At 41.2% G+C, this 26221-nt stretch overlaps 1 protein-coding gene across 3 annotated transcripts; it reads right to left on the reverse strand.

Moving 5' to 3' along the window:
* Positions 1 to 46: 46 nt before the first annotated feature.
* ENTPD5 (ectonucleoside triphosphate diphosphohydrolase 5 (inactive)) lies at positions 47 to 24627 on the reverse strand. Of its 3 annotated transcripts, none has more exons than XM_032690099.1 (15): positions 24557 to 24627; positions 22132 to 22244; positions 19006 to 19283; positions 17655 to 17734; positions 15531 to 15674; positions 15078 to 15153; positions 13454 to 13489; positions 12506 to 12594; positions 9810 to 9889; positions 8266 to 8327; positions 6771 to 6872; positions 5805 to 5945; positions 5398 to 5454; positions 3801 to 3916; positions 47 to 3614 (listed from the first exon to the last, which is right to left on the reverse strand). In XM_032690099.1, the coding sequence occupies exons 3-15, from the start codon at positions 19220 to 19222 to the stop codon at positions 3528 to 3530; spliced, it is 1287 nt and encodes a 428-aa protein (XP_032545990.1). In that variant the 5' UTR covers positions 19223 to 19283; positions 22132 to 22244; positions 24557 to 24627; the 3' UTR covers positions 47 to 3527. The 3 variants fall into 3 exon arrangements, with proteins under 3 accessions (XP_032545990.1, XP_032545988.1, XP_032545989.1); XM_032690097.1 differs by lacking the exon at positions 24557 to 24627 and adding an exon at positions 24110 to 24312; XM_032690098.1 differs by lacking the exons at positions 13454 to 13489; positions 24557 to 24627 and having other exon boundaries at positions 22132 to 22398.
* Between the last annotated feature and the right edge of the window lie 1594 nt (positions 24628 to 26221).

Raw genomic sequence — 26221 nt, forward strand, 5'->3', positions numbered from 1 at the left:
ACAACAATAATGTCTAGGAAAGAAAACTGCACCACAACACCTTGAATATTGTTAAAAATGCTTTAATTACTAAAATAGACATTTCAGGATATTCTTTCTTAGGTTCCAAACACAAGCTTCTTGCATTAGACATTTGCCACTCACAAAATTAAGTAAGCACTGCCCATGACCAAGATTTACACATATGGTTGACCAGTATCAGGAATTAACATCAGAAAGAATGAAACATAAGTTTTGAACTGAAAACCATTATTTGTGCTTTTGCAGTCACTCCTGTTGGAGTTCCACTGCAGGAACTCCACTAGCAGTTCCTGTTAGTGGCTGACTAAAAGACACTAGAAAGGAAGAGATAAAAATCAGGGCTGCAAGTAGAGCTCTTCTCTTAAAAGGCTGTTTAGTCTTTAGTTTAGCTAATAAATAATCTCACTGCACTAGGGTAAATGTGAGGACTTTGGCTTCTCTAAATCCCCCCACCCACCTGTGTAGTTCAGATGAAAACAGCAGGCGCTCAATTCTGCAATTTCTTGCAAACATAAACAAAGGTTTTGTTTCTCTCATGACTGAAGGATCAGGCCCCTGATAGAGAGCAGCAGTTTTGCTTCAGCTAATGCATTCTGTCACTGATAAAAGAAAGGCCCTGAGGATTCAGATTTAATTCAACTTTGGTACTGGGCAGCAGGTGCTACCCCCTAACATTTGTAGTACCAGAGTCTGAGGCAAAGAATGCAGAAAAGAAACTTCCTCTGCATGGTACTCTTCTAGTTTATCCTCCCTTCAGACAAAACCAAACCCTCAAGTACTCCTTCTGTCTGTGTGCTAGTGTCTGTTCAGGTGGCAGATGCAATGCTGCTTCTTCCTTATATACAACCCACCTTCCCACCCTGTTTGAAACACAGCCTCGCTGTTTCAGCTCTTAGCCCTGAGATATAGTAAGTTTGTCATAGCACTGGCTCAGAGTGAAAGGTGACTTTTGGATCATTAAATTAGCTAGTCCTCAGGGTAACACAACCTGGCCAGTAACCACTGCATCCTACTTTGTATTCTCCAAGATACAAAAATGTTGACTGAAGACAAAATGAATGCATATGCAGTCACCTTGTTGTGCAGACCAGACCATATACTAAGTTTTGCCAAACACATGGAAAAATAAGAAATGTTTATAGTTGAGAAGAGGCCACAACTACTTTCTTCATGTTCAAACAGCAGCTCCTAGTGAGGAGGGAACAGAAGTTTGTTGTGACACTGAGGAATTTCACAACATGGGTCTCAAACAGATTCTGGTAAGGAGTACACATGTAGCACGACCATTTTCTATTTCAAAAAACCAGCCTGAATTTATAGCAAGGTGTCAGTGATGGGATGAGTGGCTCCATCCCCAGCCCTTGGTTTCTTGTTGCTGACTGAACTTGTTCAATCAAAAGCATGCCTTGCACCCTCATGCCATAAAACCTGAGTTATGAGAAGGGGTAGCTTAATCAGCCACAGGCAAACTTGCACTGCTAACTAGAGGAAAAAGGCTAATCTTCACAGTAAGGCAAATTTCTGTCTCCAAACAGCTTGGCAAGACCATTGAAGACATGAGTGCACTACTTCCTCCCCTTGCTGGGAATCCAGTTTGCAGAGAAGGGGGTGCAAGGGCAGTCTTTGGTTTGACAGAAGCGGGAAATGTATTTTATTGCAAACAGGTAACAGCAAATGCCCAACAGAAAAGTGCTCATCACAAGAAATCAGTGGATAAAAGGTTCTCTTAGTCATGTGAGTAGTATCTCTTTCTTATGCTGGGGTAAATTCATCTGTGCATTACACAGTCCATGGGGAGGAGAAGATACTAATTTTTGATGAGCAAACTTCCAAAGTCTCTACAGCGGTTTCTACTTGGGGCAATGCAAGGTAAAGCCTTGAGGTACTGGAGCAATCTTGATCATCCTTACAGCCAATTAAAACAAGAAAACTAGGCTCCTACAGCCCCACTTTCTAGCCTTTCTGACAAGATGATTTAAAATATTAACCTACCATTGCATCTATGGGTTTGGTGTGAGAGAGATGGCAAGGTTCACTTTAAATTATTACTCAAATAGCTTCATGCTATCCTGACAGAAGTCTTGAGCTTCCTAAACAGCTGTAACCCCTTTACTGGATGCACTGTTCTGATGGACCTGCAGTATATATTAAAAATCCAGAGCATACACCATTTTATGGGTTCAACTCCACTATCTTAAATAAAAGAGAAATTAAGTTTAAAACAATTTGAAATAGATAAGGGATAAATAAAGGATAAGAAAGCAAAGTTACTTCTGTTCTTGTTTTCCCTGTTTCTGATGCTAATTTTGCTCTCTTTATTTTCATAATTTAACAACTGTATAAAGAACTTGTATCCTGCAGCTCTGTATTCAGAGGATAATGTAGGGAGCCAGACACCCAAAGTTTCAGATGGGAAACCACACCTTCGCTGACAAAATGGACTGTGGTGTTCTGACAGCTCACTGGCCCAGCAGGTGTCCCCGCACTGTGCAATGCCCACTTCCCTCGTGCTAGCACTGGACTTGACTCTTGGGTGAGCTGAGTTACCTCAAGTTTGGTGCCATGAATTAGTTCACCAAAGAACCTGAAGAGCATCAACAGCAGAGGAAAGAAGGCTGTGGGAGTGTCTTGCTGAGAGCAGAGAAACAGAACTGCTTCTCACAGCAAACTGAGCTGTCAGATCAGCCATTTCATCTGGCTCCAATTTCCTTGTGGGTGTAATGTGACAAGCATTTCTTCTGGCAGTGGAGTTTAAATAGCTGGCACTGCTGCCTCGTTGTGCCAGCTCAACTATGTGTTATGATTACATCAATTTACCAAGTCTGGTAGTCAGATGTACGGTATAACTGCACAGACTTGTAAAGGGCAGCAAAAAGGAGCACGGTCAGGCACACGTTCTGCTTAAACAAATGCTTGGTAAGTTACTATGTTTTAGCTAACACCTCTCCCAAAACCATGCCCAAAGTGTGCTTATAGCAGGCCCTTCTTAAAAGACTGGAGTCTTCTTACCATTTATTAGCTAAGCTAATAGTGGAACACTGAGGTTGGCAGCATCCAGAGTTGTTCACTTCTCTTTGAATGACTGTTGATGGTATTTTTAATTTCTGTATTTAACATCTCAAAAGCAAACTTAAGTTATGTATTTTTAAAAAAGAAGGGGGTAAGGGAAGTCACATGTCCGTAATGTGCCACCACATCCAGGTACTCTGTGCTTCTAACAAACATGCTGGTGAATGCTGGTTTTGAGCCCCTCACGTATTCTCTGTTAGCGTTTAGGTCTTTTGACTTTCAGAAGGCAGATTCTGGATCATTTATTGCAATCATAATTATAAATCATGCTGTGTCAACTCTCATTAGGCACAATGCCAATCCAGGATAAAGATCTGTCTTATATCTTTGGTCCATGTTCTGCTCTTTGACCAGTTCCAGCTGAACAACATACCAGGAGATCTGAATTTGCTTTCTCAGCCTTTCAGAAATGCTGAAGTCCACAGGACTATCACAGGTCAATAGGTCATCCCCAGAGACTGCAGCAGGTAAAAGGTAGCACCCAAAGTCCAGCTTGTCTCTATGTTGTTCACTTTCTTTGTTAACTATAGAGAAAGAAAAAGAAGTTGTTCCTGAGAGTTCTGTAGATTCCTATGTTGCAAAAACGACAGCAACTACATGTTACAACCCTGGAAAGATTCAGTAGATAATTAGCCAGAAAAACAAACTCAAGCATGTTGATCGATACAGAAATTGGGAAGCTGGCTTAGGGATTTAACTGTTTTTCTCACCTGTAAGAGTGTGTCGTCCCTAAATCCAAAACCTTCCTTTAACAAAGCAGTGATGTAAGTGAGATCCATGCAGAGGAAAGGACTGGCTGACTTGTACCTCTCCATGTTATCACAGACTAGAGAAGGAAGAAAAAAAAAAAAAGGGAATCTCAGCAAAATAAGAGCTTTTGTCCACATTGTACATTTGAACTGACCTCAAGCCAAAGCCTACTAAAACAAGCCACCCTTTTCTATTAGTGGGTACATACGACATATGGTGGTACATGCTACACAGCTGTTCAATAATGTTGGAGAATAAACCATACAGTATGTCCACTTGGTCTTAACTCCATCATAAGTACATCTTTTATTACAGCAACATAATCCACACAGACTCTTAGACGCTTCTGAAGTCCAAACTGATAACTAGCAGGGCATTGGTAGGTCACTTATTTTTTCAAGAACACAGCATCACTTGTTTTCCTCATCCAGTCTTCAAAGACAGCTCCAGTAATGGACCCCATCTTCTAGGATGGCAGTCTCTTTTATTTTTTCCAACCACAGATGTCCAAGGACTTGTAAGAGGCTATTGCCCAACCAACCACTCCCTCGCTGAAGCTAAGTCAAGATTCCACAGTAAGGGTGACAGTGACTGACCTACTGTTACTGTAGGTAACAGTATTCTAAAAGCAGCAAGAGCAGAATTAACTTCCTTTTAAGAAAAGATAAGCAGCATCCTCTTACTACTGAAATGAGATAGAGAAGCACTAATTTAGGATGATAGAATTGATTTGCTGGTGCTCTAAAGCTAAATAAGTGGTTTGATGGTTTTAGTAACATCTTAGCCATGTCTTTGGAAATATGCTCTCTCACTATGCAGGAAAAAAATAACAACCAACCCACACTCAAACTTTAAAGCTTAATACCCCTACTCAAAATCATCCAAGTTTCCAGGGAGATTAACTGAAAAATCATTAGAATTTAGGTCCTATTTTAGAAAAAGTAAAGTCCTGAGCTATGTAATCAAGCATCTTCTAGTGAAAAATACAGTCTAGTAATCCTCATGAAAGTGATCACAGTACAGAGGTAACTTGCTTTTAGCCATCAGTAGCATGGCAAGGTGGGAGCTCTTTATTCTCAGGAGGTACAAAATAGAACAAGGATTCAGGAAGAAAGTCACAGGAAGGGAAAGGAATGCAGAAGAGGTTGTCAGACTTAAACAACCTCTACTCTCTCCCTCCATTTTGTTAGAGATTAAAAACGATTTAAGGTGACAGACTTCTGGAAGTCAGCGCTCTCTTAAACTCAGAGTTGCAGATTGACAGAAGGAGCTCTTGATACAGCAAATTCACTTTCTTTTGTACTGACATCTATGAGTTACTACCTTTGTCTCTGAAAAGAACTGTAAAGCCACCAACACTTTTCCCCCTCACTGTATTCTTTTCTGCATCAGTTAGAGGTATTGACTAATACAAATAACATGACACAGGTGTAAGTTAGAGGTTAAATAAACTTCCTTTTTTTTCTTTTAAATCAAACTCATATTATGTACTGCCTATAGAATCATATTTTTGTTATTTCTTGTCCACACCAGTTTCCCAACTCTTAAGACAATTACCTTCTTTGGCTTTTCTTTCATAATCTCTCACTTCCAAAACACCTCCCTGTTCATAATCTGAAAAAGAAGAGGTGAGAAGACATTGTCATAGACGTGAGAGCATTTGAGTTGTATATCTAAGTTGACCCTAGAGTGCAACTCAGCAATGCTGTGCCAGGAGTGAGATCTGTTAGGAACAGAAAACAGAGTTGCAAGTATAACTGGAGCTTGGAGCATATGCTTCATCTGCTGAACTCTGAACATCCAACTGCACTGACAGATAGACATCATTCCCTGAAGGCATTTTCTTTATTTCCTCTTCTTCAATATCACTCCCTTTCTCTGCCCCCCATGGCTCCTGCCTCCAGGATTCCTCTGTCTACCTTCTGGTTGACATGCTCAAATGCAGTAGATTATCCCAAATTTACCGATTAGGTTGGTGTCAGCCGCTCGATCATAGTAATAGGAGAAAGCATAGAAGGAACTTCCACGAATCTCATCTGGTTGGTGAAGTTTCCCCTTGACAAACTTGAGTACTTCCAAATAACAAGGCTTGAATCCTGTTTCTCCTGTCAGGAAAACCACAGATGGGGTGAGCCAAGAGCACGTGCAGGAGATGGAAGAATTAGTAGCAATAGGATGAAAAAGAATCAGAGATTAAAGCATGAGAAGAGGTACGAAGAGCTTAGATATCCCTTCTGTAATCCAGCACGGCATCTGCACGTGGGCAAAGACTCTAAAACACCATCATCAAGTGGAATTGGTTAGAGCAGATGTCTGAAAGGTGCACTGCACAAACTACTTCCACATCAAGCAGAACTCCCATTGATAGGTTCTGTGGTCAGCAGAATCTCATTTACACTTGCTACCACCTCTTAGATAAAACCTTTCTTTCCCTCTCCATCACACTGTAATTTTATCAACCCAATTCACATGCCAAATCTGCAACTTGGTTATCATGTTTCCCACTCTGTTCAAGTCACTGATGGTAGCAGCCTCACCCTCTGTATGCAGCATTAGGGACTTACTGTTAGGGATTCTTAAGAAATAGTTCCCACAAGTGAGATTAACTGGTAGGCCAAAATGTTCATACCCTAACACAGACAGAGTTTTTGCACTTTGCTCAAAGCTTCAGAAAAACCTCTCTTACTTGCACAAGTAATTTTCAACATTTCCTATAAAGGTAGCATTTGTATAAGAGATCACAGAGGACAGAGAGTACAGATCAGCTATTCTTAAAGCTTCAGATTTTAATTCGGCTTTCTCAAAAGCCCACCTCTATGACTGGACAGGTATCCTTCATATCCCAAGGTAACTGATGGAATATTTGACAAGGAAAAACTCAGAATCTAGAGATAAGACTTTTGCACAAGAAACAAGTCTCCTTAGTTTACCTTCCTTGTTGCCACCATACCGGTATTTCACTCCTCCAAAGTGCCACTCTGCCTCCAGCTGCTTTGGCAAACAAGAACTGCGGAACATTTGTCCATCCACAACTGAAATGAGAGCAGAAAGGAGAGCCAGAAAGTACAGAATTTAACACACCTATTGATCAATACGCAAAACCAGGAAAGGATGAAAGATCTTCATTACGGTCTTTCAAAAGTACAAAATTCTGAATTGATGGATGTAGCACTAACTGATTATGAGTTAAGGACCAGTCTCAAGTCTGGAAAAGTTGTGTCCATTTTGTCCTGCAAGCTGCAGAGCAGCCAGGCTTGTCACTTCTTAATGAGATAAATGGTATAAGGATATCTGGATAATGGCTATTCACAACAAAATACAAGAAATGACAGGTAACAAATTAAACACACAGATACACAAACCCTAATGAACAGCAGACAACCAAGACAAACAAAGCAACTGATAAAAACATCTAAGACAGCAATCAGTGGCCACACCAGGATCCACTGAATGTACCTTTGAAAGGTTCAACCAGAAATACTGTAAGTGGTAAGAAAAACACATGATTATTGCAGCCCACACAGGTCTCAGAAAAAGCAAACTTCTTAGAGAATGGTTGAGGGGAACTGTGGGACTGCAAAAGTTACTGTGGAAGGCTTAGGGAAATGCTCAAGGGCAGAGAAAGGGGGGAAATGAAAGGATCAAGGAAATGCAACTATGGCAAACCAGAGGGGACTATAAAAGAAGATAATCACAAGTAAGCAGGCAGCTGGTCAGTGTGCTTTTTTGTCTGAGCCTTGTGACCAACCACTGCAGTCTGCCTTATCTTCTTCTACCCCATTCCCAACTATTTTTTGAGTACATTCAAGTAACTAACACAAGTCCATCTAGCTGGCAAGTAAGAATCCAGAAGGTGGAAAAATCCCAGGTCCTGGCCAGAGATTGGACAAAAGGCCCAAGCTCTGGGTCAGAGACTGGAAAGACTCAGGAATGTGAGTATGCATTCAGGATAGTGAGCGAGAGTGTGATGTGCTTGTGGACTTTGAGCTGGACTAGTCTGTGCACGCAACAGGTCTGGGAGAACACTGCAGGCCAGGCAGATACCAAAGAGACCTATGAAGTGGGTTTGTCCTAAGCAGCTATCCTTAGGAAAAAGATCTATTCTTGCTGTTTATGCTTCTGTGGATGCTTGTAAAGCTGTGTGTTCGTGGCTGGCCATGTCTATATGGTGTTTGTATGTTCCCATGTGTGCATTTCTGGAATTTACACTCAGTCTCACTGCTGGCTAAACTTTAAAATAGGGAAAAGAAGCTGTCTCACAAGACAACTCCTTAACAAGTGATAGCCTGTTTTCAGACAGATCTATACCATCAAAAACATAGAAAAGCACAAGACACAGAAGTGAAGACACACAGAAAATGGGCTGCTGACACAAGACTCAGTCATCTCTTCAAAAATCTTGGATGTTTTATCATATGAACATACCTTCCATATTCAAAGCTCCAAGTATTGCCAATCTGGCAGCTTTGAGTCCAAACCCCAAATAGCTGTGAACAACAAAGACACACACTATATTAATTCTTGCACATCTGGTATGCTTTACCTATACCTTCTTCCTAAGTCCTGGAACACCCAAACCAAATTTCCTTCCTCTGCTTCCCACAAGGTTCCCCTCTCTAAAACAGAGAGTTCCCTTTGCCAGAACAATCCCAAGAGTGACACAAGCCCAAAAACTACAAAGAGATGTAAAATGGGTAAATCTAAAAGTGCAGAAAGTGCTTAGAGCTGATGTGACATTTATACAAGATGATCATGAAAAGCAAAAATGCACCATCTTAAAAATCAGGGAGAAAGAAGGGTATGTGCCGAGTGCATGGGGAATAGGATGGCCATTCTCATGTAACACACATAAGACTATGTGCTCTTAGGGCACACCTGCAGAACTCCCACTAAATGGGAGCTGTGGCTTTGTGTGAAATTCACCAGTTTGACTCCACTGATATCTACTACACTCATCATCCTTGTAAGCTAGGGTGTGAACAATGTTTATGAGAATATTCCAGCAACGCAGCTACACTAAAATCCTGTTGACCTTTCATTCTCACCTCTGTGTTTGGCTATTTATCCCTTTTGTCATGTCAATATAAATGTTTACAGAATAATCAGAATTAAACTAACCTCCAGCTTCCTCCATTTTTAGGAGATGATTTTCAATCCCAACTAGTTTAAGTGATTTAATGGACCATATCAATGGATACACCAATCAAATGTACAGAGCAGGAGAGGAGGACTATCAGACCAGCTTTGCTGTTAGGTAAGCACACTCTCTAATTGACTGAGATGATAATGTTCACTCCACTAGTAACAGGCTGAGACCAACTCTGTTATACATGGTCAAGTTCTCATTGGACTGTAAGTCATGCAGGTAAACTCTCTGGATTTCACTGCAGAAATCCCAGAAACTTGTCAGCTTAATGTAGTAGGCACAATTATATTATTCCAGGTCAAGTATCCACTCCATTAGGTTCAAGAATCTGTTTAGCTCAATGGCCTGTAGCAGCTGTCTGTGAGTGTCTTTGATTTACATCAGCCTAGGTTTTACTTTTTGTCTAGTTGCTGATGTGCCATTTTGAACTAAGAAGGAAAAAGTGTCAGGAAGGCTTCTTTCCAAATCTCTGATTATCTTTTGTTCTGACTACCGGCATATCTACCTTTTTGCCTGTTCCAGAATATTTGGCTTGAATCCAGTAATAAGAATTCTTCTCCTTAAATATACTGACTCATAATGCTTCCTCTTCATTTGACAAACTGCCTAGTATTCCCTTGCAGTGACATTAACCATGATCCTGGAACATTTCCAGCCAACTAATGTCACATTCGACTTCAACTAATGTTTCAAGCAGATAACTAGTAAAAAAGATCACCGTCTCAACTGCTGGTACTAGGATGATATGGCCATTTGTAGTTAGCTCAGGGGCTGCAGAAAGACTGATTTCATCAGTGGAGACAGCAGCCTTTTTGCTCCTCACCTGTGGGTATAGAGCTTGTAGGTGCTATTAAACATTTCAAATGAGGTAAGAAAATCCCCAGGGGTTTCCTTCAAAGTTTCCTAAAAGTTAAGTAAAAGAAAAAAAATTTTTAGTTTATATTATGCAACAAAGAATAACCAACTTTGATGTAATTTCATAGATATACCCATAGGGTTTACTGCACACTCATCTGATCTGCTTTGAAAACAAAGAACAGTTTTCCAGTGGTGTCCACTGTTGTAATATCTGCAGCTTTTAACACTGAGTTTATTTATATGCATCTTTGTGTTACTTCAACGTATAACAGGGAAGCACAACAGATCAGAATGAAAACACTTTCTAATTCAAGATAGCTGAATTTTTCCAGGGTACTCACATGCTAGTCTGCATGTACAGAGTCCCCATCAAAATCAGCTACACTACAAGTGCTATGAACTTTTGCTAGTCAGATTAGGCACCTAAAGTGAGGGACTCAGAAGAATTAAAATGCAAAGTATAGGCCCCATTTTCACCACGTCAAATGTCTTGCTGATACTTAAGGAAACACTGACTACTCCCAGTCTTAGGGCTGCTTTACCTCCTGGTTTAAATGCTTTAATCTAAATTAACCTCTTGTCTCACCACCTCCAGTTTTCCTCCTTTCACAGTCTTCCTTTCATATGCACCTCCTTACCACTGGTACTCTACCCTTTCTTCTTTCTAGACTAACTCTCACACTCTTGTAGATCTGAACCAGCCTCATACTCAATTACTGCTTCTTCGTTTCCAGTCCCTGAGATCTCAGTCTCAGTTTCTGTCTTTCCTTTCCTCATGGGCCCATTCTCCCATTCCTTCTTGGCCCTGTACACTCAATGAGACACCCTTACTCTGGGCCAAGCAGCAGAATCTCAGTGAGAACTGAAGCTGCATAGTCTGTAGCTACCAGTCAAGTAAGGAGATCCAGAGGCGGGTTATGTTTGCTGTAATTGTAGAGTCCTAGACAGAAGCCTGCTTGAAGCAGGAATTTGGCAGTATTCAGCTTGAGCTTCTCTGGAACAAATAGAAATCAAAATTTGTTTTGGGCTTAAGGTTGATCATCACTGAAATGACAGTCACATCCTTGGCCCCACACATCCAGACTGCCATATTTTTTGTTCCTAAACCTTACATAAAAAAAACTTTTAAAAAGCAGAGATCCAGGAAAAAAAATAGTTTGGAGAAAACAATCATCTTTTTCATGCCTTACTTTTGCAAAAATGAGGCAGACACCAGACAGAAAATTTCATAATTATTATGATTGGTTTTCAGTTGCTTTGGCAATAATAACCATGAAAAGCATAACATTAGCTTAAAATCAGCTCCATGCAGTTGTCATTATATGTTCTCTATTTGCATGCAATTTATATTTCATTAATTAACCTCTTACAGTATTTTGTTCAAAACTAAAAAAAGAGTAAACATGTGACTGCCTCAGATTGCAGGAAGGAAAAAATCTCCTCTGTAAATCAAAGGGACATCACTAATTCTGTCAGATGGGAAAAACTCCCAAAAACATACTGAGCTATGTATCTGCTTTTTTATATGAACTTGACAACGCAGGCGAGAAGCAGACATAGCATACAAACAGGTAACATGAACCTTGATTCCACACTGCCCTACAAATTCACACCATTGGTCCTGGTCAGCAGCAAACACTCAAGGCCTTTTCCTGCAAGGCTCTAAGAAGACATTTTAATCCTGAGCTGCAGTTCCCCCTATTTCACACTTCTATTTATTCTCCAGAACCCCAACATGCAACACCCTTTCCTGTTGGTCCAGTGCCCACTTTAGCAGGTGTTATCAGCACAAAACAGAGGACAAGCCCAGAGTACTTGAGGCTTTGCTGAACAGGATAAGGTTGCATGTCATGTTTCAACATAACACACCATTGCAGAATTAAAATATCCTCATGTAAAAGCCATGTGTTTTGTGGTCACCAAACACCCTTTGAGAATCTCAAGTTTTTATAGAAAACAAAGGACTCCTTCAAAAAGAGTGACATGAACAACATCACGGTATGAAGGTACAAAATGCTATAGGGCCCTTCCAATATCATATAATTTTCTCATGCAAACTGCAGACTAGGGTCCCAGTTCAAAGTGTTTCTAAAGAGCTACGGAACTACTGAGAAATCCAGCAGAGATGGACTGAGGGACAGAGCAGGAAATTCTCAAAAGAAATTAGAAGAAATTGGCAAGAAAACAGAGAACTGACTGAGCTATTATTAAAGACGTTTGTGCTATATGACATTAACCCCCTGAAAAATTTAATGAGGATTTGTTATGAGACTGGAATGGAAATAGAAAGATAGATCAGATCCCACATTTCTTGTAATATTCAAGAATACTTCCTATAAATGTTCCACATTTGTAGAATACACAGCAATATCTACATTAAGAGGTTTTCCCAGGCTGGGTCTAGAAAACAAAAGCTGTTTCTTTTTGGGTTTACTAATTTGCTTTTTTTCTTTTCATTTTCGCATTATCCAGGCTACTTTGTTTGCAAGTGCCTATCAGCCAACTGCTGATCTCAAAGGGAACAGAAATACAGATGTTGTATAAGCCACAGATGTTCTCCTTGTGCCAGTGCTGACAAAGTGGTATCAGAGAGCACAGCAGTGCTCAGGTCTCTCCACTGGCCTTGCAGTCCCAACCAGTATAGTTTTAACCACTTCTCACCTCAAAACGTGGTAGGAATGTGATTTGGGTTGAGGCTCCTCCCAAGTCCAAAGTCCCAACAGTTTGCCGGTTCTGGCCAGACAGCTGCCCTGCAAACAACACCATGCTCAGAACAGCCCCAAGCACACAAATGCTAAAATGTGGATACTGTGTCTATGTTCAGGCAGCCACCAAGTGATTACAGTAACACAGCAACACAGGAGGGCTGAGCGGGCCCTCAAAGAAAAAACCTCACACAGAAAAGATCGGCAAATAGAAGGTATCACAGAAAGATTTCACAGACTTTCTTCCTTGCTTCAAATCTCACTTCCAAAGATACAAAAGCAGATAAATCTCTAGGTGTCAAGCAAAAGCTGAAAGAGACAAAGTATCCCCTGTAGAAAACTGTCAGGGAGAGTATATAAATTCTGCAACCACAGTATGTATATAGCTGGTCAAAAGCGGTAGGAGAGGAAGGGTAGTAAGAACAGAACCAGCTACTATAATTTCTTTTCACACAGAGCAGCATTTTTGTTTGCTCATATATCTACTAGAGTACTGATTTTCTTTCCACTAGATTGCATTCTCAGAAGTTCCCAAAGCCAGGAGTGCCAAAGCACGATCCCCTGCCACACCGTTGTAGTTGCATAGTTCACACTGGGATGAAGAGGATTGCAAGACCTTGTTTCCCACCTTCTAACACACTAACAGTACCACTCCTCAGTAACGTATATTAGAGAAAGCAGCTTGCCAGTGGCTCCCAGACCTGAGTAAATCTTGGCACCTTCCGGATTAAGATGCCTCCTTCTTACTACACGGTCTGTCCAAGACAATCCAGTGCTTTAGCATGGTGCCACAGTGGGGAGGAAAAGCAGGACATGGCAACCCAGGCAGAGGAACTTAGGGTGATCAACTCTGCAGAAGTGACTCAAGTTCGTATTTAGAGAGTAGTTATACAGAATTAACTACCTGTCAAAAAGTTCACAGTGATCCAGGCTAAAATTCCTGCAAAGAGTGAAAAAAAAAGAAAAAAAGTCACCACTGAATACTCCCACAATCTCCTGCCCACTGTTACCAGCTCTCCACGTTATTTATTTACCTGGAAATCATTACTAACTTAACCTAACTGCCCCAGACTTCAGAAATAATTCAAACTTTTAATTAAATGATATGACACATTATTGATTCACAAAAGTCTCATAAGCTGGAATAGGTAGGACTTTGTAATATCCACACAACTGCAGCATGCACAGATCATATCTATTATCCAAACAACATACAAAGAAGTAATGAGCTGCCACAATAAACAAGTTTCCTTGGGTCCTTCCCCCCCCCCCCCAGTATTTCAATTCCTAATATGAAAACTGCATTCACACCACTCTGTGTTTTTATCTTGTGGTTTCTATAATTACACTACAGACAGAGCAGCAACCAGTAAAATAGAAACAGCTCCTTTAACTCCAGTGGCTTGCTTGACACTGGCATGATTCTCGCCCAAACACATGCAAACATGTGACAGCAGAAGAGGTGGGAATTTTAAATAAACTTGGCAGGCTACTCTGTGCTCTATTATGCCTCATTGGTCCTGCACCCTGTCAATACAGCACTTCCCCCTACTGTACAATTCACCCATTAATCCTAGTGACAAACTATGCATTGCACTGTACTTATAAAATACTTGCAGACTTTATGTTACTTCTCCTTTCCTCTTGGCCCATCTTTAAACTTCTTCCATTTATTAATTGTTTAAGCACTGTGATAATTCTTCTTGCTTTCCTTCAACACCTTCCAACTGGCAATTTATCTGCCCTAAAGAAGTGTTCTGAACTGAACATAACATGACAGATGGCTCTTTGCAACAGACATCCATACAGATGATTTTTTACCTGCCTGTTCTCCAGTGTCTGGATATGTAGTCAAAATGTTACAGTGGTCTGTTCTGCATGGCAAAATCATTGCTCACTCCAAACCTATAATGTATTTCACCTTTTGTTGTATTTTACATTACTTCCTTGCTACTTTACTAGCTGCACTTTCCCCAACAGAATATTTTTTAACTTATTATTTTATTATTATCTATTTTTTAACACTTGTCAATTATCCTTCATTCTCCTCAAATATTCCAATTTAACTTAAATCCTTCCAATTTTAACTTGAAAATTGATGAGCTAATCATAATAAGTTATTTTTAATGCTGATATTGCAGAATTTACAAGGCACTTTCCATAAGCATCCTAGCTTGCTATATATTGTCATGTAGCCTTTCACAGGTGAGTACCATCTTTTTTCCATCAGTTCCCAAGAGCAGGCTTCAGCTGGTTAGCCTGCATTACCCTGTATGCTTATTGCTGAGACGAGGTTTTGCTCTGAATCCTCTGGAATCATTGTGTGTATTTTCATTTGTAGCCTAACAGGTGACCAAGTAATCACCTCCTAGGAAAGGCAGGATTGCATTATTTCAAACAGGGCTAGAAATCTTTTATTTTTCCCCCCTTAGTTTAGTGACCATTTCTCTTTCCCTCTAACTTTTATAAGATATCTCTCTTTCTCCCATTTCTCTTTGCTTTCACTTTTTACCTCTTCAAAAACATACCTTCATGAGACCCATCCATAATGCCAACACTGTCCTCCGGAACAAGAAATGGTGATTCTTCAAAGACTTCTTTCACCTGAGACAAGAAATTATGATTAGATTCCTTGGTCTTAAGAGTCTTTTTCTGCTCTGAGGGTGACAGAGAAAGTTTTCTTTTACACAGCAGTAGAAAATAAGACAAGTGTGTGGAGAAGACAATATTCTTCCTCTTTCAAGTGCCAGGAAAGAATGAAAAAAGTATCATAGGTCTCTCTCCATGCCTTCTATCCACATCAAGACAGAGGCTTTCAGGACCATACAAGACATTATGTGAGTTTTGTGCTATCATGGGACTACAGTCTCTCTCCACAGACGAAATTCTCTTATGCTAAATAGAATGGATAACTGACTGAAAAAACAATGAAATTATAAAACAAGGAGACCAATAGTAGTGCATCCAAAAGACCTTAGTACCTCTAAAAGCAGAGCCTGAGCTTTTTCCTCTGACAACAAGCGAAGTCCAGCTGTAGCTTTTAACACTACTGGGGTCTTCTTCCAGAGATGAGGTGGCACAGCTTCTATGGCCATGTCCAGCAACTTTTTGACAGTTTCAGCACCCTAAAAGGAAAAAGATGTTTTTCTTATGGTTTCCTTCTGCAGGCCATCAGAGAATAGGACTCCTCAGTTCTAGTGAAAACAGTTTTCAGTAACAGAAGATAGCTAACCCACACCCAAGACAAGTATAAAAACATAAACAGACATCTCTTTAGAACCTTAAATAGAATGTCTGCATTGGAAGGAAAGGTGTATTCAGAAATGTATTTCAGGGAAGAGAAATATTATCTGTGGAAGGTACATTTTAGAAAGGATGGAGGGAGATGAGGGAAACAATTACCAGACAAATCTAAATATCTTGCAGTATGATGAAACTAAATGCTGCAATTACTGACTGAGGCTACCAAAGCCAGAGGAAACATCTGTAGATTTCACTAAATGCAATATAAGAATTCCAAGTGTATACAGCAAATATCGTAATTAAAATGCCAGCTGTAGAATGGTCACCACACACAGGCATCACTGTTGGCACTCAACTATTTACACTGCTCTAACAATTACAGTTTGGCTTTAGTGATAAACATTCTCCTGTGAAACATCTAGAAATGTCTTTTTGGGCAAGTTCCTCTCCTACCCAACAAACAAGACTCAGTGAAATAAATCATAGGCAGTCTCATCAAAGTTTTAAAAAAATCCAAAAGCCATTCACTCTTCCATAAAGCTTCACACTCAAATTCCTGTACCATGGAATGCAACTGATCAAAATGAGAAACCTGAAACCCTCACTATGCTAGCCCTCAGCTCCAAGGCTGCCAAAGCACACAAGGTAGTGTATCTCAACTATCATTTCTCTGGCATCTCCTTTAGCTTGTGAAAGAGCTTTTTGTCAGCCCAGGGGGTCTGGAAAATGGCAGCTTACTTCAGAACCGTCTCTGTGCATCACAACAACAGGTTTATTTTAGCTCTCTCTTCTCTGTTGCTCATTTCTGACTCCTAATCCAATAGAGTGGCACAGAATGAGTGTACTGCGCATGAATTCACAACCACCCACATTTGAAAATAAAAAGGATGCACTTAACTTCAATTTCTTATTAACATTATACATTTATATGTTATTTAATAGATCTGATTGTGGAAGATGTATCTGTCCAGCTGTGTTTTGAAAAACTCTGTATATAAACAAAACAGGAAAGGTCCCAAGGCAGTAGGAGAGAGTTACTCTGCCTGTACGTAAGTCATTATTCAGCTGAAACTGTAATAAAATATTTGAATTGAGCATGACTGAAGTGAGTCCTACATATCCCTGAGCACTGACTTACAAGCCATGGTTCCAAAGAGAACAGCAAAGAATCAAAACAAACAGTCTGATGGAAGTCTGTTGATAAGGCCTGACTTAATCTAAGTGTATCTTTATTCTTCACCGTAACTTACTCACAAAAACTAACTTTTGCAGATCAGACTTCACACACACAAATAAAATTAAACATTTTTAGAAGTCAGGGAAATGAACCACCTTCGCTTGTCAGCATAAAATGACTAAAAAGAAAACACCTGCAGTCTTAACCCCTTACTTTTAAACTAATCAAATCCAAGAAAATATCCCCATTTTGAACTGTGACCAAAACTGAAATTTTCAACCAAAAAGAAAAACAGAAAATTATCCATAAATGAGACAGAGTATGTAGTGACTCATATTTGAGGTTGATATAGGAGAAACAAACACTGAACATGGATGCTGCTAGAGCCAAAAATCACTTTGTCTTTGAAATTCTAAAAGGCATATAGTCTAGTTATATATAACATTTAAGCAATTATTAAGCCACTGTTCCACTGATGAAATATGTAAAACATCAGCTCCTATTTCACTGTGTAGAAATTAACTCACAAAAGTAGAGGAACAGGTTTAGAGAGCCAGCAGTAGAACTTCTATATTTCTTCTTGATTCTTTGCAATTACAATCAGTAATACTTAAACTGCTTGGTAGAATCTAAGTGTTATCATCAGAAGCAAGATTAACTCCCAGGGAATGAAAAACAGCCTTACCTTTTCAGGCTGATCAGCATATGCAGACAGACCTGGCTTCACAGACTCAAAGATTTCCCCTTCCAGCTCTGGAAGGTTTTCTGCACAGATGAAACATTCATTACATGATACAGTCAACAACTCAAATCTTTTTCTTTAGTTTCAAAAAGGTTGCCCACAACTCCTGTAAGGAGACTAACCTTGATTTCTCCTTGCAAACAATACTATTCTCCTCCTAAAATAAGCCCTGTTCCTTCACTTCAGGAGCATATTTAGCAGAATGTTGCCCTTGAATCCTTCAAGTTCACAAACAATTTATTAATCACATGTTGTTACAATTAGAAGTATGTCCATTTAGCATTTGTGAACGACAGTGACTTACAGTAATGTAGCATAACTGTTATCTACTCTTAATAAAATTTCTTTCCTTTTCTGTCCCCAAGCTAATTGTGAAATACTAGTGCATATTAAGACACACACAGTCAACTCCCAATTATCCTCAGGTGACTCATCCAACTCACAAACACAGAACAGAGCTGACTGGGCTCAAGCACTTGACTACAAAGCTAAACAAGTGTGACCACTGCTCCCAGAGCAACTTGGGTATAGGAGCTATCCCTGAGTATTGCATATTACAAACCAGACTGAGTCCATCAGAGTTGGATGTTGCATCAGTCCTTCCAAACTATGGATGAAATCATGTGAAGACACACATAGGTATTATGCATGGCCCTGAAGGCCTTATTAGCTTAGTCCCAGTAACCAGCCTTCAACCACTGCAGCTGCGCTGGCCCACTGTACCCAAGCTAATTCACCAATCTGAATCCTGTTGCATGTGTAGCCAGCTTGGGCACCTCTGCAGCATATCAGCAGCAGATATACTGGAATGTGGTGCACCTGAACACAGGAATTCTCCTGGAAATGGCTCAGACCTTCAGAACTTATAACTCTTTAATTTACTGATTTTTATTTGCTACAAAATGTGACATAAACATATGCAGAATTTAAATATATCTTGATATAATTTAAGGCAGCATGCAATTTGACAAAAACAGTATAAGCATATTTTCATCTCAATGAAATATTCCTTTAAACAGCTGCATAGATGAAAATGTTCAAAAATTCAGAACTCTCTAGTATATCCAGAATTAAATGTCTGAGTTTCAAAAGACCTACAAAAAAGATATTTACACAGCAAAACACTGCCACAAAAGGACAATAAACATCTGCAGAAGGACCACTTGAAGGACAAACTGCAGAAATCTTCAGCTGTCCTCAAATGCTGTGTTCGGAAAAAAACCTCAAAACTGTTTTGAAAAGTTGGAACCTAAGTCAACATACTCCAAGTGCACAGACTGACACAGGGTCTTACCTGGGCTCTTCTGCACAAAGGTGTAAATATGAATACGTGTTCCAGTGCTTCCTGCATCAAACATGATGCCATAAAAAGTGTTTGCTTCGACATTTATAGGGCAGACATTAGGTGGAAAAAAATCCTGAAACCACATCGCCCTGTTTGAATGTGAAAGAACAAAGGACGAAGAGGAAAATGCCAATGCTATAAGGATGGTAAGTCTGGAAGATGCCATCTTGCCAGGACTCCTTAAAGCAGCCAAGCATGTATCAGCAATCACAGAGCTGCAGCAGGTCCTGTAAAGAAAAAAAAAATCAGCAGGAATGGAAATTACCAAGAGCTCTCTCCTTTAAAAGTCAGTAAAAAAATAAAATAAATCAGTCTGTACATATATATTTTGCCTTTTAGTTGCTTTTCAACACTCCATCCAAAAAGATGCATTTTACTGCACTTATTGCTACAACCACATCTAAGTGATGAAGTTTCTTTCCAGTATTTCTGGTTTTGACTTAATTTAGACAATTATCTTCTCTTATTTTTCTTGCAGTTTCTCAACATTTAGAGTCCCCAAGACCTCCACAAAGGCCAGATTTTATCTGAAAAGAAGCATCACTAAAAGGGAACTGTGGGTAGAACCACTTTACCCTAACATTTACACATTTGAGATGCTGTGGCAGAACACAAGCGTTATTCAATCACAAACAAAGAGAATTTCATCTTGGGCTAAAAACAGCTGCTGGGAGAGATTAGCACACAGAGAGAATGAAGGCATATCCTTTCAGCAGCATCCCTATCTCCAAGAAAAGCCTGTGCTTCACAACTGTAGAGTGCACCTGGGCTGTGCCTCTCAGTGGTTTTTATATTTTTCTTTCTTTGTTCTGCTTTTTATTTTCAGAACTAAAAAAAAAACAACCCCAAAACAAAACAGCAAAACCTCCATACACTCTTATACCTGGAGCAGTTGCCCCAAACACTCAGGCTGCTTACACAGCTTCTCACAACAGTTTCAATAAGCCAAACCCCAAAGCTGTGTGACACAGTATTGGATATCAAGATACAATTACATCTCCCCTTAACATATACCTCTTTGCATGTATTTTTCCTAAGAAATGCTAATAAAAGAAAGACATGGGCACAGAAATGATAGGATGCCCAGGTAAAAAGAAAGAAAATATATAGGTATCTTTGTTATTTTAATAGCAGAAAAGAGCATGTGGCCAGATGTCCCACCATATGCAGTATTGCTTGCACCAACCTACACAGAGCACTTGCCATACAGAGGGTGCAAACAGCTCCTCATCACTTTCCACACACTTGGTAACACATGCATCCACCCACAGCATAGAATATTCTACTTTATATGGTTGTTCATCTGCTCTGCCCAAGACCTTTGTCCACCTCTTGCTCTTACACTTGTCTTTAAGCAATCTGCTCAGCCCCACCATGTTCATTCTCTTGAAATCTTTATTTGCTGCCTCTGTCCTAGTTATTCGTTCCTAAACCTTGACCTGTCTCCTTTCCTTTCTATGTGAGCCTGCCATAGCCTCTATTTCCACACACCTTTCTCCACACCCAAAGAGCTTGCTTATACTCCACTACCTTTTATCTCAGATTAAGCCTGTGTAAGACTTTTATTATTTCCATTCTTCACCTTTGTCCCCAGTTACAGCAAAGTGAGATTAACTTTTACCCATTCTCAGCCAAAAAAGTCACATTGGGTCACTCCTTGGGTGTCTCTCTAACTCACTCCAGTGATCAGCTATCTCTATGGTCAACAAAATGCACAGCCCCCTGCAGATGAGTAACCTCACCTGTCATCTGTGACCCTTATTTTTATCCTCCTGTTCCAAGTAAATGCAGAGAGATGTGGGCAGAAGAACAAGCTCTTTATCCTCTCTGCCTCACAAGCACACTCTCAGAAGAGGAAGAATTGACCACAACCCCACAAACACAGAACAGCCCTGGCCAGTCTCTTTGACAGATCAACGCCAACTGTAGTAATTTCTACAGCACTCACATTTTATGTGGAAAGGAGTAAAAACTTACTTTTGTGACAAATTAAAAGTACTATCCTGAAGAGAGTTCATGAGAAGTGCTAAGAAGTTTGGCAGTTTCATAGCTATGGATTTGTACTATGGTGCAGCTGGCATTATCCACAATAGCTTCATCACAGCAAGGAGGGCTACTGAAAATCTAAGTAGCTGTGCTGTTTTAGCAGAACATAAGCTTCATTAGTGAGTGCCAAGTTCCAGCAGGTTGGAAGAGGCGTTGTTATTCTCATGCAATGTAAGGATTTTGCTTACTGAACTATCACAAATACAACCCAAGCACCTGCCCTAAGAACAAACTCCAGAGTCCTATTACAAGCAGCACACGTGACACTTACATAAGCCTCAGAATCTCCAATGATCTGAAAATATCTGAGCAACTGCCATCATTAACTCGTACTTTTCTTGCCAAATCTATGAAACACTCCCTCACTAAGCTTCCCTTCTCTATCCCTTCTCAGACACGCACCACCATTTCACACTTTGTTTTCCACTTTTTCCCTTTTTTCCTTTCCACCTTTATAGTTCCAAGGACAAAAAAGCCCCCAAACCAACAAGCCCACAACAAACCACATTGGGATTTTATTTTTCTTCTCCCTGATTAAAAATGAAAGAAGCACTCTGAGCCTCTTCAATGAGTGGTAAAGTCCATTTAACTAAGTGCACCAGCAAAACAATGTCCAAAAGAAGCATGAAAATAGATGAGGCAAGTAAGAAATTAGCAACAAGAGCAACATCTAGCAAAACAGAAGTGGCAATGAAAAAGGAATTTGGAAATAGACAGTCACAAGAAAGAATGGAAGTTTAGGGTAAACATAGACAAGAGATTAATTACTGAGAGGGAAAAATATTTTCAAGCCAGTTCCTCTCAAACAACTTGAAGTCCTAGCTGTTATCAGAATACAACAGAATGGAGAAAATGAACAATAAAGAGAAAGGAGAAAACAGAGTAATGGTAATGTGAGCACAAGTTCATTAATGTAATCAAGGAGTACAGCAAGGTAAAACATACAGATCCCCATCAGTAGGCTCAGTTACTGTCTTTCAAAATAAGCAGTAATAATTAGCATTGATCATGAACACATTAGGCACACACCTGAGGCAGGATGGAAGCAATGGCTATTCCACTCCAGAGATTCCTAAGGAAAACCACTTTGGGGCACCACAACAAGAGACACCGCGCCTGCACTTCTTCACCTTCACTTCCAGCTAGTAGGAATGGACTACGTATCAGACAAATTATAAGGTCATGGAGGCACATAAAATATCAGTCGAGTTGCTTTATTCAAATTTGATTTTCTCATTGCTCAATACAAGGAGTGAAATGTGTTCATATAATCACACAGGATGAATTTCTAGAAGTTGAAAGTTAACCAAGTTCAACAAGTTAGTAAAACATTTACACAAATGCTATAGTTGAACTCAACAGCCCTGGCCTGGGCCCAGCAACACCAGATAAGACACGCATTTCCAAACACAGAGAAACACGTGTAAATATCATCTGCATATGCCAGATTTTAGATACTAAATGAAATATATATGATATACATCCAGTATAAAAATTTGGGAGCTATGCAAACTGTATGATCCAAAAAGGCTGGGATACTGCAAAGAGACTGCCAAAACTGAAAGCATGAGTAGGAAAAACAAACAAACAACAAACCACCACCAAACAAAAACCCCTACCAAACTCTCCTTAAACAACAAAAGTAAAAACAACAACAACAACAATAATAGTAATAGTAATTAACCTTAAGACAGCAAAACACAACCTTACTTAGAGTTCACTATACACAGAAACACTAGTAATTTTTAAAACAAGAAAGTCTCATTCACATTCTTGGATATTTATGACAAAATAACATGCAAAACACAAACCACAGCAACAGAAGCATCTCCCTGTGAAAAGCAATCTGATCTGAGGGGAGGGAAAAGTGGTGTATCTGAGATACACAAGAACTTCCCTTCTGTTTCTTAACATATTATTGGGAAATATTTGGATATAAACAAAATATTAAAAATAATTAGAAATATTAATACTATATAAGTGGATAGGCAAATATTTTAAGAAACAAACTGGACAAATTACATAATTAAACTCCTATTGTTCTTCCTTGCTGGAGCACACCAGAAATCATTCAGAATGGAAAGTCGTCTGTGCTAAATCTATTTTCCAGATGAGCAACTCCTATGGTAACAAGATTTATTTCCCAGATGAGAGCTTTTACACTTAAAACTAACGAATAAACAAATACTTTTTAATCTTTCATTTTTTCCAGAAACAAATAGTTATTACAGTTTCCTAGGCTTACTTTTATCTATCGAAAAAAAAGTTTCTTGCATTGTTCTGTCAAAAATTTAAACTTCCTAAAAGTACACTGTTTAGAAGTCACAATGTAAAGAAAAACTAAATTAATTGGCAGAATTTCCCAGTATTTCCATAAAGACAATGGCACAGTATTCTTTGCACACATTTCTTTTAGGTACAATTCTGGATCTAGAGCTTCAAACTCTAAGGGGAAAAAAAGAACTAACTCACAAACATGCGTTATCAGCAGCTTTAGTCTTCCCCCCCCCCCCCCGTACGGAGGCTCCAAATACACATTATTTATTAATTCTCATTTCTGGCCAAGTGGGTTTTCAATTTTCCTATTTAATTAGACCAAGGCAGCTTTTCCAGGTGACCGCTGCGTTATCTTGCAGCGTTATCTTCCTTTCGGAACCGGGACCCGCACAGCTGCTGGGGCTGTAACGGCACCTTTTACTGGAACAACTGGCATTCCTGGAAAACAGACCCTGGGTGCAAGGTGGTTTTGGGCGCTGAGAGCTTTTGCTTCCCTGCCAGTCTGGGAGCGCCCCGGCGGTAACTCCAGCAGGTCGCTGCCAGCTGCGCGCCGGGAAGCGCTCCCCAGGAATGCCCTGGGACGAGCACGGCAGGGCCCCGCTCGACCCCGCCGCTGTTGAGGCCGTTGGCTCTGCCTCTGCATCCCAGCGCCATGGCGTTCTGCCCTGCTCCATCCCCGACCGCTGCGACCTAAACCCTCGCCCTGAGTGCGCCTAAAAACCTTCCCTACCTTCCTTTCCTCTCCCCGGACAAAACTCTCCGCGGCTCTCCCTGCGCCCCGCCGGCGGCGGGGAGCGCGCACCGGGACCCGGAGGCTCTTCCCGGAGAGGCACCGGTGACGCTCGGCAGGACACCCGCAGAAACGCTTCTTTCCTCCTCACCGGCCGCCCCACGCTGTCACTCGCCCAGGACGCGGTGTCCTCCCGCCCGCTCCTGGGAGTAACGGAGACGCCGCCGGCTCGGCTCTCGCGCGTCTCCCGCCGCCCGCCCGGCCTCGCGGGCAGTGGAGCGCCCTCCCGGGGCGGGCACGGCTCGGCAGGGCTCCCCCAGCCCGGGAGCGGCAGGACGGCTGCCGATCCCGCCGCCGTTGGCCCCAGCGCGCGGTGTCCATGGCAGCGCGCGGACGCCGCGGCACCCCGTATCCCTCCCCCCGCCCCCGCCGGCTGCGCGCGCTCACCGGCCGCTCGCGGCGCCGCATCATCGTCCCGCCGGCCCCGCGCGACGCGTCACAGCGCGCCCGCGTCACGCGCCGCCCGTCGCGGGAGTTGCGCGTGGCGGGAGCGCGCCGGTCCCCACGGGAACGGACGCCCCTCCCCACCGGACCCCGGATCCAGCTCCCCGGCGCGCGGCCATCGGCGGCGCGGCTCCTGGCGGCGAGTCCCGGTACTTCCGCCGCCGGCGGATGAGGGCGGGACGGCGCCAGCTCCCCGCGGGCAGCGCCCCTCCCGCCGGGGCCGTGAGGCAGCAGCGCCTCCCGGCGGTGCGACGGGCGACCGGGACGAGCCGCTGTCCTCGTGCCTTCCCTGCCGGCCCGCCGACTCCCTGCCGCTGGAACGCGGCGTCCCGGTTTGTCCACCATCGGTACAAGGGAGAGCGAATTAAGAGCGGGGGCTTCAGCGCGTGATGTACTCGAAGAGGCTGAAGCGCTTGTTCAGCTCGAAAAAAAGAGAAAGCTGAGGGCTGATCCGCTGGGTTTGGCTACTTGGAGGAAGTTTTAGAGAAAACGGAGCCAAATTCTACTCAGAACGCAATGAAAAAGAAACCTAGACCGGACGTCTGCAGTGTAAAGTGGAAAAGCTGGAAATGGCCATATGGCACAGGACCAGAGAATCTGTGAGAGAGACTCAGAAAACAGCACTAGCCAAGCACGGTAGAGATCAAAAAACTGCAGCAACTACTAGAAATTAGATTAATTGAGTGAAGAAGCTAGCCTAGAATATCTTAAATGAGGGGACTGAGTGGAAAGGTTCGTCATAGATGCTCTGTAACATGTGAATCAGGAGATCATTAAAAGGCAAAATCTATGCAGCTGATGATGCATTCAGTATAGAATCAGAGAGAATGGCCGAGGATGAAGCTTCATATGCCTGATTTTCAGATAGCAACTCAGATACAACTATGTTGCTAATTATAACACTCCAGGGCAACCAATGTCAACTTACCCTGGAGGAATAAGTAGGGCGGGGTTCTGGCATGCCACCTGGTCAGGTGTGAGGCAATCAAGCACACAAGCCAAAATGTAATATTCAGACATCAAATTATCAGACAAAGTTTATAAGCAGGACCCCTGAAGGCATTTATATGAAAAGATGTGAGACACCTCCTTTGGAGAAGCAGGCTGTCACTTCCTGAAATGGAAGTGAATTGGAGCCCTTTTTTTTGGCACAGACAGGAAGAAAAGCCCTCAGAAATAGGAATAACAGGGCCCAATTCTCAAAAGTGGTTAAACTATTTTAACATAATTTTGGGGCTTAAGAGTATTAAATAGCTTTGAAAATCCGGACTGCAGTGCCTTCTAGACAAGAAACAATTTTTAATAGGATTCAAAGGGTTGATTATAAAATTGTATTTTAATAGTTAATGAAATTTATTATGAGATACTTTATATCTATCTTATACTTTCGTATAATGTAGAAGATACATTTTTTAGCTTATTTTTATAGCGAATGTTGAAGTAAAAAAGGAGAATAAACAGATGAGTGGAAAGCAGTAACAGCAGTGAAATGAGGCAGGTACATCATGATCAGTCAGCATCTGCAGCTTATTCTGAAAAGGCAGTTGATTAATTAAAGAAGGAACATACAAGATTTGTATTTCTAATACAATTATTTTAAACTATTGG

This window comes from Chiroxiphia lanceolata, chromosome 6 (genome assembly GCF_009829145.1).
Source record: "Chiroxiphia lanceolata isolate bChiLan1 chromosome 6, bChiLan1.pri, whole genome shotgun sequence".
NCBI lineage: Eukaryota > Metazoa > Chordata > Aves > Passeriformes > Pipridae > Chiroxiphia > Chiroxiphia lanceolata.